General features: G+C 34.6%; 1 protein-coding gene across 1 annotated transcript in view; it reads right to left on the bottom strand.

Moving 5' to 3' along the window:
- LOC133615560 (serine/threonine-protein kinase LMTK1-like) overlaps window positions 1-14298 on the bottom strand; it is a 70918-nt gene that overhangs the window by 15328 nt on the left and 41292 nt on the right. Inside the window, exon 3 of the mRNA XM_061974240.1 lies at window positions 12021-12150. Coding sequence (XP_061830224.1) covers window positions 12021-12150 — 130 coding nt within the window. The remainder of the gene's footprint in view (window positions 1-12020; window positions 12151-14298) is intronic.

Below are 14298 nucleotides of genomic sequence, written 5' to 3'. Positions count from 1 at the left end.
TCGATATGAAAAACTTGTATCTTCACAAGGACTTCACAGGCACTACATAATATCTGTATATTTCAATATGCAAATACCGCCATAGTTTTTACCTTCCTATGATGAAAAATGTATATATTCACAAGGACTTCACAGGCACTACATAATATCTGTATATTTCGATGTGAAAAACTTGTATCTTCACAGGCACTACATAATATCTGTATATTTCGATATGAAAAACTTGTATCTTCACAAGGACTTCACAGGCACTACATAATATCTGTATATTTCGATATGAAAAACTTGTATCTTCACAGGCACTACATAATATCTGTATATTTCGATATGCAAATTCCGCCATAGTTTTAACCATCCTATGATGAAAAACGTGTATCTCCACATTGATGGTCGATACAGGCTTTTCCTTCAGGCGTATATACCTTTTACTTAAAGTATGAAAAAGTCCCCTGAAGAAGAGTGAAGACAGGTCAGGTTTGAAGACTTGTGGACTGAAGTAAAGTGAAAGACCCTACAGCTGTTGAGGAGACACACCCGGGACGAGACCATTACCTCGCTGGATCCTCATACTTGCGACGCCAAGGTGACTGAGGTGATGGAGCGCCGGCGCGGCCCGTCACTCTGAAAACAAAGTCCTGCTCCGGAGCGTGAGAACCGAGAGCCCCCGGCGTCCACCCGGGGCGTCTCGCAGTCATCGCGTGTGTGTGAGAAACCGAAGGCCTCCCGAACCCTGACGCAGCTGAACAAGCTGACCGTCCCGTCTCTCCCGGTCCGTCCCCCCATGCCGCCATGCGCAAACACCGGACCGCTGCTTCTTCAGCTGTCACACCAACATCTCCCGGTGCTTCGCCCGTCGCTTGGTATGGTGCCATCTGACGCTCCGGCTGGCCGTGCATCTCCAAGACACCCATCCCCGAGGGACATAAGCCCACCCCGTCCCCTCCCGGACCCCCGCCCGGCAGCATTCCTCAGCCCAAGTGGACACAAAAACATCTCTGTAAGATGCAGAAAAGACCTCTGTCACACTCAGCACCCTTATCTCAAGCCCCCCTCCCTTCCATTGTAGGTCACGGTGCGTGCCACCACCCTCCGCCACAGACCGCTCTCTGTATCGGCCCAATAATGGCAGTCCTCCTCTGCCGCGTTCCACAGACGTTCCCGCCCGGGCCTTATTGCTGACCCACTGGCCATCCCCGCCTAAATGGATTCCATTGTTGCTCACTGTCTCCTGGTACAACCGGCATACACTCCAGTGTGTGTGTGTGTGTGCGCACACAAGGTCCATTGAGCCACCGGAACGCCCGGGCAGAGGTTGTCACGGCGATAACAATCCCACACTTCTCCAGCCTTAAACATGCACCACAGAGACAAATTGAGGAGTGGGTATTTAATCCAAATGAGGAATGTGTGAGTGTCATTCCTGCAGACAACCTGCTGGCTTTCTCCACCACTGTGCAGCAAACTGCTACAAGCTCTAGATCAGTGGTTCTTAACCTCGTTGGAGGTACCGAACCCCACCAGTTTCATATGCGTATTCACCGAACCCTTCTTTAGTGAAAAATAAAATGTTTTTTTTTTTCAAATTCAAGACAAAGTTATGTTTTTGATAATACTTTAGTATGGGGAACATATTCTAAGTAATTTAAAGTTTTTTAGGTTGGGGTTAGGGTTAGAGGGTTAGGGTTATAACAAGGCCATGCCGAATAATGCATTAATAAGTACTTAATAATGACTAGTTAAGACATACTTGCCAACCTTGAGACCTCCAATTTCAGGAGGTGGGGGGTGGGGGGTGGGTGTGGGGGGCGTGGTTGGGGCGGGGGCGTGGTTAAGAGGGGAGGAGTATATTTACAGCTAGAATTCACCAAGTCAAGTATTTCATATATATATATACATATATATATATATATATATATATATATATATATATATATATATATATATATCCCCGCGACCCCGAAGGGAATAAGCGGTAGAAAATGGATGGATGGATGGATGGATGGATATATACAGGTAAAAGCCAGTAAATTAGAATATTTTGAAAAACTTGATTTATTTCAGTAATTGCATTCAAAAGGTGTAACTTGTACATTATATTTATTCATTGCACACAGACTGATGCATTCAAATGTTTATTTCATTTAATTTTGATGATTTGAAGTGGCAACAAATGAAAATCCAAAATTCCGTGTGTCACAAAATTAGAATATTGTGTAAGGCTAATACAAAAAAGGGATTTTTAGAAATGTTGGCCAACTGAAAAGTATGAAAATGAAAAATATGAGCATGTACAATACTCAATACTTGGTTGGAGCTCCTTTTGCCTCAATTACTGCGTTAATGCGGCGTGGCATGGAGTCGATGAGTTTCTGGCACTGCTCAGGTGTTATGAGAGCCCAGGTTGCTCTGATAGTGGCCTTCAACTCTTCTGCGTTTTTGGGTCTGGCATTCTGCATCTTCCTTTTCACAATACCCCACAGATTTTCTATGGGGCTAAGGTCAGGGGAGTTGGCGAGCCAATTTAGAACAGAAATACCATGGTCCGTAAACCAGGCACGGGTAGATTTTGCGCTGTGTGCAGGCGCCAAGTCCTGTTGGAACTTGAAATCTCCATCTCCATAGAGCAGGTCAGCAGCAGGAAGCATGAAGTGCTCTAAAACTTGCTGGTAGACGGCTGCGTTGACCCTGGATCTCAGGAAACAGAGTGGACCGACACCAGCAGATGACATGGCACCCCAAACCATCACCCAACCATGCAAATTCTGCATTTCCTTTGGAAATCGAGGTCCCAGAGTCTGGAGGAAGACAGGAGAGGCACAGGATCCACGTTGCCTGAAGTCTAGTGTAAAGTTTCCACCATCAGTGATGGTTTGGGGTGCCATGTCATCTGCTGGTGTCGGTCCACTCTGTTTCCTGAGATCCAGGGTCAACGCAGCCGTCTACCAGCAAGTTTTAGAGCACTTCATGCTTCCTGCTGCTGACCTGCTCTATGGAGATGGAGATTTCAAGTTCCAACAGGACTGGCATCAGTCTGTGTGCAATGAATAAATATAATGTACAAGTTACACCTTTTGAATGCAATTACTGAAATAAATCAAGTTTTTCAAAATATTCTAATTTACTGGCTTTTACCTGTGTGTGTGTGTATATATATATATATATATATATATATATATATGTATATATATATATATATATATATATATATATATATAAATAAAAGAAATACTTGAATTTCAATGTTCATTTATTTACACATATACACACACATAACACTCATCTACTCATTGTTGAGTTAATCCTTGTTCTATTCTCTGTCACTATCTTTCTAACCATGCTGAACACCCTGCCTGATGATGCATTGCTGTGTGGCACGCACAAAAGTGCTTTCATCAAATGCACTAGATGGCAGTATTGTCCTGTTTAAGAGTGTCACAACATTGCTGTTTACGGCAGACGGACTGCTTTACTGTAGACGTTCTTTATATTGTGGGAAAGCGGACTCAGGTCCGCATGGAGCTGGAGGGGGCGCGGCCTCCAGCTCCGCCTGAATTTCGGGAGTCTCCCGGAAAATACGGGAGGGTTGGCAAGTATGAGTTAAGAGCCAATATGTTACTAATTTGCATGTTAATAAGCAACTAATTAATGGTGAATATGTTCCCCATACTAAAGTGTTACCATGTTTTTTTTTACTGGTGCACAAAATGAACCGTGCATGAACATCACCTTGGTCAAAGAACAAAAACCAACACAGTGCATAAACTCACAACAAATTAGAAACCTGCAAATCAGTCTGACTTCTGCTGTTGTCATACTTGCCAACCCTCCCGAATTTTCCGGGAGACTCCCGAAATTCAGCGCCTCACCCGAAAAACCTCCCGGGACAAATATTCTCCCGAAAATCTCCCGATTTTCAGCCGGAGCTGGAGGCCACGTCCCCTCCAGCTCCATACGGACCTGAGTGAGGACAGCCTTTTTTCAAGACAGGAGGACAACAGGGTGACAAGAACTAAATCATCCAGACTAGGGATAAATTGTATTATTATGTTTATCTTACCTAAAAAATAAATATATGTATTAAATAAAAAAATAAATAAATTGTTACTATATTTTGCTAAAAACATCAAAATTAATTGTATTTTTATTTGTATTTTTTCTGACTCCTTATTACATCCAGCCATAGGATTATACATTAAAATAAACATATTTGAAATAATTATTTTTAAATTATCATAATAATTAATTTAAAATGACCACATTTAATTATTAATATAATTGCTTGTTTATCAACAACTTTAGCATTTTATTCATTACATTTTGAAGCTCTCAGAAGCCAAGTTATGTTATATTCCTTAATATTTATTTATGCAAGTTTGAAGAATCAATTATCTTAACAGTTTTGTTAGCATATATATATATATATATATATATATATATATATATATATATATATATATATATATATATATATATATATATATATATATATATATAATGTATGAGATACTTGACTTGGTGAATTCTAGCTGTCAATATACTCCTCCCCTCTTAACCACGCCCCGCCCCACCCCCGGCCACGCCCCCCACCTCCCGAAATCGGAGGTCTCAAGGTTGGCAAGTATGGCTGTTGTCGTATCCGTAATACGCCGATAGGGAGAAGTTTTTATTTGCACGATGAGTCGGGTGTGTCTCGACATCCGCCGAACCCCTGAGGCCGACTCACCGAACCCCTAGGGTTCGATCGAACCCAGGTTAAGAACCACTGCCCTGGAAGAAGACCATGGCATCGCCAGACTTGGAGGATGTCCATGCATTTTTATTTTTTTTTAACTTCTAGAAAAAAAACTGCAGACGCAAAACTCTAGTCATTTTTAAACGGCAACTTTCTGGGTTTTTAGAAAGCAACAATAAATTGGGATAGTAAGAGATTCGTCAAAGTCAGAGAATTAGGAAAAAAAAACATGCAATTAAGTACAAAACCCAAAACCAGTGAAGTTGGCACGTTGTGTAATTCGTAATTAAAAACAGAATACAATGATTTGCAAATCCTTTTCAACTTATATTCAATTGAATAGACTGCAAAGACAAGATATTTAATGTTTGAACTGAGAAACTTCATTTTTTTGTGTGCAAATAATCATTAACTTAGAATTTAATGGCAGAAAAGTTGGCACAGGGGCATGTTCACCACTGTGTTACATGGCCCTTTCTTTTAACAACACTCAGTAAACGTTTGGGAACTGAGGAGACCAATTTTTGAAGCTTTTCAGGTGGAATTATTTCCCATTCTTGCTTGATGTACAGCTTAAGTTCGGGATCTCCGTTGTGGTATTTTAGGCTTCATAATGTGCCACACATTTTCAATGGGAGACAGGTCTGGACTACAGGCAGGCCAGTCTAGTACCCGCACTCTTTTACTATGAAGCCACGTTGATGTAACACGTGGCTTGGCATTGTCTTGCTGAAATAAGCAGGGGCGTCCATGATAACGTTGCTTGGATGGCAACATATGTTTCTCCAAAACCTGTATGTACCTTTCAGCATTAATGGTGCCTTCACAGATGTGTAAGTTACCCATGTCTTGGGCACTAATACACTAATACATGCTTGATAAACAGCTTACAACCTACTCAGTGGCCTAGTGGTAAGAGTGTCCGCCTTGAGATCGGTAAGTTGTGAGTTCAAACCGTGGCAGAGTCATACCAAAGGCTACAAAAAATGGGAGCCATTGCCTCCCTGCTTGGCACTCAGCATCAAGGGTTGGAATTGGGGGGTTAAATCACCAAAAATGATTCCCGGGCGTGGCCACCGCTGCTGCTCACTGCTCCTCTCACCTCCCAGGGGGGTGATCGAGGGTGATGGGTCAAATGCAGAGAATAATTTCGCCACACCTAGTGTGTGTGTGACAATCATTGGTACTTTAACTTTAAGTTGTTCAACAGTCCGGGGGTCTCCGTTGTGGTATTTGACGCTTCATATTGCGCCACACATTTTCAATGGGAGACAGGTCTGGACTACAGGCAGGCCAGTCTAGTACCCACACTCTGTGGTGACCCCTCGCCCCATCCTTGTTTGTGAGTGACTGAGCATTTCATGGAAGGTGCTTTTATACCCAATCATAAGTGTTTGATGGGCATTCCTCAACTTTCTCAGTCTTTTTTGCTACTTGTGCCAGCTTGTTTGAAACATGTTGCAGGCTTAAAATTCCAAATTAAATAATATTTGCAAAATAAAAACGTTTTCTAGTTCGAACGTTAAGTATCTTGTCTTTGCAGTCTATTCAATTAAATATAGGTTAAAAAGGATTTTCAAATCATTGTATTCTGTTTTTATTTACCATTTACACAACGTGCCAACTTCACTGGTTTTGGGTTTTGTAAAATAAACAAACAAAAACACTCTAACACGTGTTTTGTTGCACCACCTCTGGCTTTCATAACAGTTTGCAGTCTCTAAGGCAGTGGTCCCCAACCTTTTTGTCACTGCGGACCGGTCAACGCTCGTAAATTTGTCCCACGGCCCGGGGTGGGGGGTATTTTAATTTTTAAATTTTAAATTTTATTGAATTTAATTTTTTTTTTTTTGCCTTAAAAAATACAATCATGTGTGCTTATGGACTGTATCCCTGCAGACTGTATTGATCTATATTGATATATAATGTAGGAACCAGAATATTAATAACAGAAATAAACAACCCATTTGTGTGAATGAGTGTAAATGGGGGAGGGAGTTTTTTTTGGGTTGGTGCACTAATTGTAAGTGTATCTTGGGTTTTTTATGTTGATTTAATTAAAAAAGAAAATTAATTAATTTTTTCTTTTTTTTTTTCTTGTGCGGCCCGGTACCAATCGATCCACGGACCGGTACTGGTTGGGGACCACTGCTCTAAGGCATGGATTTAAGAAGTAACAAAACAATACTCATCAATTTCAATTTTGCTCAGATCAGCTTCGCAGGTTAGAGTGTTGTCATTGGCTCCATCCATCCATCCATTTGCTACTGCTTGTCCCTTTCGGGGTCGCGGGTAGTCATTTGATCACTTTCTTCAATTCCCACCACAGATTTTTAATTGGATTAAGATCCAGATTATTTGCAGACCATGACATTGACCTTATGTACCGTTCTTCAAGGAAACGTTTTACAGTTTTTGCTCTTTGGCAAGGTGCATTGTAATCTTGATAAATGATGTCATCATCCCCAGAAAAGTGTCCAAAATATCAATGTAAATTTGTGCATTTATTGAATATGTAATGACCGCTATCTGCCAGTATTTATGCAGTCTCATATCCTCAATGACTGTGGAAAGTAGCATATTTTCTTCAGGCAGTCGTCTTCTTAAATCTCATCGAAATGGCACCAAACAATGCAGATATGAGATTTATCAATGAATATGACTTTGATCCAGTCATCAGTAGTCCACAATTGCTTTTCCTTAGATCATTGTATGCTAAATTCTTAATGGCGGGTTTCGTTTAGCTTTTCTGTTTTTAAATCCCATTTTTTTGAGGCGCTTTCTGACAGTTTGGTCACAGACGGTGACTCCAGTTTCCACCCATTTGTTCTTTATTTGTTTTGCTGTGCATTTCCTGTTTTTAAGACATATTGCTTTAAGTTTTATGTTTTGATGTTTTCTTTGGTCTACCAGTGTGTAGTTTAGAACTTTCCAATGTTGTTTGTACTTGGCCCAGATTTTGGAAGTAGCTGATTGTGAACAGTCAACATTTTTTGCAGCATTCTGTGATGATTTACCTTCTTGAAGAAGTTTGATAACCCTCTCCCTTGTTTCAATTGACATGTCTGGTGTTGGAGCCATGATTCATGTCAAACCACCTGTTGCAACAGCCCTCCAAAGTGTGAACACTCATTTTAACTGTAGACTAATGAACAGATTTATTCCGATGCAGGCGGTAGCTTTGGAAATGCGGGTTTACAGGGTTATTCCATAATTTCCTCCTCAGAATAGAGTATTCCATTTTGTTCCACCTCTGCTTGATCTGAAAATAAAACCATTGCTGACTACAACAATTTATATTTTGGATTTCCTTTAGTGTTCAAAGCCAGAAAGTTGCCATTAGAAATGACTATAGTTTTGTGTCATGTCTGTTAAACTTAACTGACTGAATATTCTACAAGTCTGGTCCATCTCTTTCACAGGGGTTGTGTATTCTGAAGCTAACAACACACCTACAAAATCCAATATATCATGTAGAAAATACTTATAGGAGAACAGGGTTATTTAGCTTCCACCAAAACAACCACCAAGAGTCAATTTTAAATTAAAACCTAAGAGTTTTGAGTCATGCACCCTCCTCATTTTCCAACTCCTGGTAACAAAGACACTCTTACAAAGCGTGACAACCAACCCCATCACCAGCACGGTCGTCACACTGTTGTTGTTTTTATGTTCGGGAAAATCTTTAAAATGGCATGTCGAAATGTAATTGCAGTGACAAGTGGACAATGGCATAACTGAATGCATCTGGAGTATGCATAGAAATGAGCAGGAAACTTGTATTAAAAAACAAACAAAAACAAACAAACAAGTAATCTGTTATTTGCAATTTTATAATTAAATACTATTTTATGTTTTTATTCATTTAATAATTAATTGTTAATATTTTTACACATTTAAAAATATTTTTATTTTTTAGATTTAGAATTATATATATATATATATATATATATATATATATATATATATATATATAATCTTTTTTTTAATTTTTTTTAAATTATTATTTTTTTTAGATTTTTATTTTTTATTTTTTTTATTTTACTTTGAAATACACTCTGACTGTACTCAGTATATATAAAAAATATTATGTGCATTGAAGTAAACCATTAAAAAAAAATGTTCCTGTATGATGTTTTGACAAAAAAAAATTGCACTTGTATCAAAATATTGATGAAAAATAATGCCAGCGAGTAACTTTTTTTATTTTATTTTTATTTTTTTGTTGCAGCTGTTACATATACTGTAGTATTGTACATGGTAATTGGGATTTGTTATATATACTGATATATTATATAAAAATATAATATATCAGTATATATTATATACTGTATATATAATATGTAAATATTACATAAGTTATATTTTATATTGCTACTATGGTACATTTTTAGTCTACTTAATACCTGAATTATCCTTCCCATCCTTTGTAACTGAGCTACTGTGTGGATCAATCAAATTTGTCCAAGTCTAAATCTAATTTACTGCGATTACTCAAAATTCAGTGTGATTAATCCGATTAAAAAACGGAATCGTTTGACAGCACTACCATGAATACATTAGCGCATGTGACAGCCAACCCAAATATATTGTACTGTATTGCTAGAGTCAAGGCTAACACCCGTGCAACTCGTTAGCTAGTGAAGGGAATTAATTAACTCATAGCATGTTTTGCTTATGATGAAGATTTATATCCAACTTTGGGAAAGCAAACCACCAAGTTTAATTAAATAGTGGTATTTCAGTTTGAGCGCATAGTAAGATAAGGCCCCTTTGTGTGATATTAGCAGGTTGAATGGATCACTTCTCGTAGGAAAAGAGACTCTAATGCAAAAGTGATAGCACTGTCCTTGAGAAAAGACTACATTTAAGTTATGACTTAAAGCAGTGGTTTTTCAGACACTTTCACATGAACATCTCCTTACATGGTCGGGTTGTGTTCTTCTGAATTAAAACACACCCAGACGGATATAAGACTGTGGTTCGGCCTCTCCAGGTTCTTTGACCTAGGCTCCTCCGGGTACTGCAGACCTGTTTAATGACGCTCGCTTGTAAAAAAGCAACTTTTTGTTCAGCAAAGCGTCGGTTAAAATGAATGAGTGCTTCTCTATATTTTACAAACTTTTGGTGATTTCTATAAATATAGTAGAATATAAGAATAAACTACAAATTAAACCCTGCAGTCTACATTGTGGAATATTTGAATTACGTCACATGATGTATGTCACAAAAGAAGGTCTTTATTATGCAAATGTTCTTATACTGTGCAGCCTTTGTGTACTTGACGCACGTTGACGTAAATTGCCCTTTATTCAATGAAAATATAACTTATTTTTCCTTTTCTTATGTAAACTATGTGTTGTTTAATGTCATGAAAAATGCATGTAGAGAAAGGTTGGGTCGGATTCCTTGATTCCCACGTAAAGTACACCCACAGCAGGGTGAATGTGTTAGAATACATTATAATATTCAATTTGGACAAATGTGTTGCAATGTAATTTATTCATAGCCTGACCAATTTATGATTTAAAGTACATGTTTTAGCAGGGAATGACACCATTTATTGACGAGAAAGACTTACAAATATGTGCAATTAGTTGAATAAATATATGATACATAGCACAGTACATAGTAGTTGGTATTTTAGTGAGAAAAATATTTTTTCTCAATAATGTTTTTCCTTTTAAAGGATGATAGTAACTTTACTACAAATTATTATACTTATAATAATGATGATTGTAACAATGATTATAATAATTACAATAATGCAAGAGGAAAAAAAATATATATATATTTTTTTTATAAATGACTGTGATCATAATGTAATAAGGGATGTCTAATCACTGCTATGTTGGAATTATTATTAATATAGATACTGTTGTTGGTACTATTCTTTTTTTTTAATTATTACTTTTGGATTGTTTTGTGTCATGTTTGGGCGTCCCCCTAATGTATAATGTTGCTGGGTTTGGAATTGGAATTGTATTATTATGGTATTACTGTGTATTATTTTGTTGGACTAATTAATTAAAAAAATAAAAACTATACATATATATTATTAATCTATTTGCTAATTTACTGTTAATATCTGGTTACTTTATTTTTTTTATCTACACTTACATTAAATTGTTCTAAACACTTAAAAAAAAATTTTTTTTTATATATATATATATATATATATATATATATATATATATATATATATATATGTATATATGTATATATATATATATGTATATATATATATATATATGTATATATATATATATATATATATATATATATATATATATATATATATATATATATATATAGTAACTATACTACATATATATATATATATACTACATATATATACATATATATATATATATTATAGTTATATAATATATATATATATATATATATATATATACAGTATATATATATACATATATATATACTGCATATACATATATATATACTGTATATATATATATATATATATATATATATAGTTATATATATACAGTATATATATATATATATATATATATATATATATATATTATAGTTACTATATATACTGTATATATATATATATATATATATACATACATGTATATATATACTGTATATATATATATATATATATATATATATATATATACTGTATATATATATATATATATATATTATAGTTACTATATATACTGTATATATATATATATATATAGTATAGTTACTATATATAGATATAATTATTTAAATGTTTATGCACCATATTTGCTTTTCAAAGGACAATGCAATTCACTCTAAAAATGTATACATTTAATATCATCAACGGGTTAACAAAAAACAGGTTGATCATTTAATTAAATTATGTATTCTGTATGTATTTATTAGTTGTTAAATCTTTTTTTTATTAGTTCTTGCATGGGCAACTAGTACCCAGTGAATACAATGTGTATGAATTTTAAGATATTTTTCTTATTTGCATGTAACTTTATTTTATTTACAAATACAAATACAAATAAGTAGACGATTATTTTAGGATTTTTTTGTTTTATAAATGTTTTTTTTTTTTTTAAGTATTAATTTAACATGAAAAACAATGTAAATCATACAGATCCTGACGAGCTTGTGTCATTTTCAGGTTGAACAATACCCATTCAACTCATAAAAAAAATGCACTTTTTTTTGTATTCAGCAGCTTATTAGGGGAGCAAAGCATTGATGCAAAGTGAAATAGAAGTTGAGAACAAGCTGTAAGGAGTCACGTTAGCAGTGTGGCGAAGCGGCCTCTTACTGGATCTGCCGGGCTGTTTGGAGACCGGCAGGGAGACCTCAGTCAGAGGCAGGATGTAGACCTCGGGCCCATTGTGGCGTGAAGGCGAGAGGTCCGCCTGGTACTCCTCGCCGTCTGCGTTTTCAAACTCCTGGTCCAAGAAATTACACACGCCGCCATTAGTCATGCGCCCACCGCCGCCAACAGTGGCAGACAATGGTGGCACTGTGATGCCCACCTAGCCAGTGGACGCTCCCATAGGTCATGTGTGCGTTGCATTGTGAAAGAGCTCATTAATGCAAAGAAGTGCTTCTTGTGTGCTCACTTGTGCACGTCAGCACTTTTGTACTCATTGTGTGCAACATGTGGGCACATTTTCATTCAAAGATGCCAAACAACAAAAGTTAATTTGATTAAAAATTACCTTAGTTTGGATAATATATATATATATATATATATATTTTTTTTTTTTTTCTGCAGCTGTTAAATATACTGTAATATTGTACATGGTAAATTGGATTTGTTATATATTGTATATAATATTTGAAAATATTATATAATATAATAATATAAAATATATATATTATTAGTATATATATTATTATATACTGTATATATATTATTATATACTGTATTATTAGTATATATATTATTATATACTGTATATATCAGGGGTGTCAAACTCATTTTAGATCGGGGTCTACATGGAGAAAAATGTACTCCCAAGTGGGCCGGACTGGTAAAAATCATGGCACGATAACTTAAAAATAAAGACAATTTGTTGCGATTAATAGTATACTATCTTTGTCGTTATTTATCATTTCTGAATAAATGATGTGACAATGTTCATCAGTCAACTCTTTGGTGTTTATGCTCAGTCTGGCAAGATAAAAAAATTATATCAAAATCAAATTACGGGGATGTTATTTATGTAGTTTGCTCGTTTTCTTCGACTGGTGCACTAACAGCATGTGGTTTATATATTTTTTTACATATGTAGCATAATCGACAACGATACAAAGAATTGCTATTGCGACAACTAGTGGACACATTTAAAACAGCAGTTTCTTTCATTCAAAAATTCAGAAATTTTGGTTCATTTTTGTACTTAGCAATTTTATCCCGCCGGCCGGATAAAACCTGTTCACAGGCTTGATCCGGCTCCCCGGGGTATACGTTTGACACCCTTGGTATATATAATATGTAAATATTACATATATAGTATTATAATAATAGTAATATATTACTACTACGGTACATTTTTTGTTTACTTTATACTTGCATTATCCTTTCCATCCTTACCCTTTATATAATATATTATAATATAATAACATAAAATATCAGTATATATCATATAATGTATATATAATATGTAAATATTACATATATGTTATATTTTATATTGCTACTATGGTACATTTTTAGTTTACTTTATACCTGCATTATCCTTTCCATCCTTAACCTTTTTATAATACAATATAATATAATATAATAATATAAAATATCAGTATATATTATATACTGTATATACGATATGTAAATATTACATATGTTATATTTTATATTGCTACTATGGTACATATTTAGTTTACTTTATACCTGCATTATCCTTTCCATACTTACCCTTTATATAATATAATATAATATAATATAATAACATAAAATATCAGTATATATTATACACTGTATATATAATATGTAAATATTTCAAATATGTTATATTTTATATTGCTACTATGGTACATATTTAGTTTAATTTGTACCTGCATTATCCTTTCCATCCTTACCATTTATATAATATAATATAATATAATAATATAAAATATCAGTATGTATTATATACTTTATATATAATATGTAAATATTACATATATGTTATATTTTATATTGCTACTACGGTACATTTTTTGTTTACTTTATACTTGCATTATCCTTTCCATCCTTACCCTTTGTATAATATATTATAATATAATAACATAAAATATCAGTATATATCATATAATGTATATATAATATGTAAATATTACATGTATGTTATATTTTATATTGCTTCTATGGTACATTTTTAGTTTACTTTATACCTGCATTATCCTTTCCATCCTTACCCTTTTTATCAATATAATATGATATAATAATATAAAATATCAGTATATATTATATACTGTATATATAATATGTAAATAATACATATATGTTATATTTTATATTGCTACTATGGTACATTTTTGGTTTACTTTATGCCTGCATTATCCTTTCCATCCTTACCCTTTTTATAATACAATATAATATAATATAATAA

Source organism: Nerophis lumbriciformis, linkage group LG22 (genome assembly GCF_033978685.3).
Source record: "Nerophis lumbriciformis linkage group LG22, RoL_Nlum_v2.1, whole genome shotgun sequence".
Lineage (NCBI taxonomy): Eukaryota > Metazoa > Chordata > Actinopteri > Syngnathiformes > Syngnathidae > Nerophis > Nerophis lumbriciformis.
This window is presented reverse-complemented; position numbering and strand designations above follow the sequence as displayed.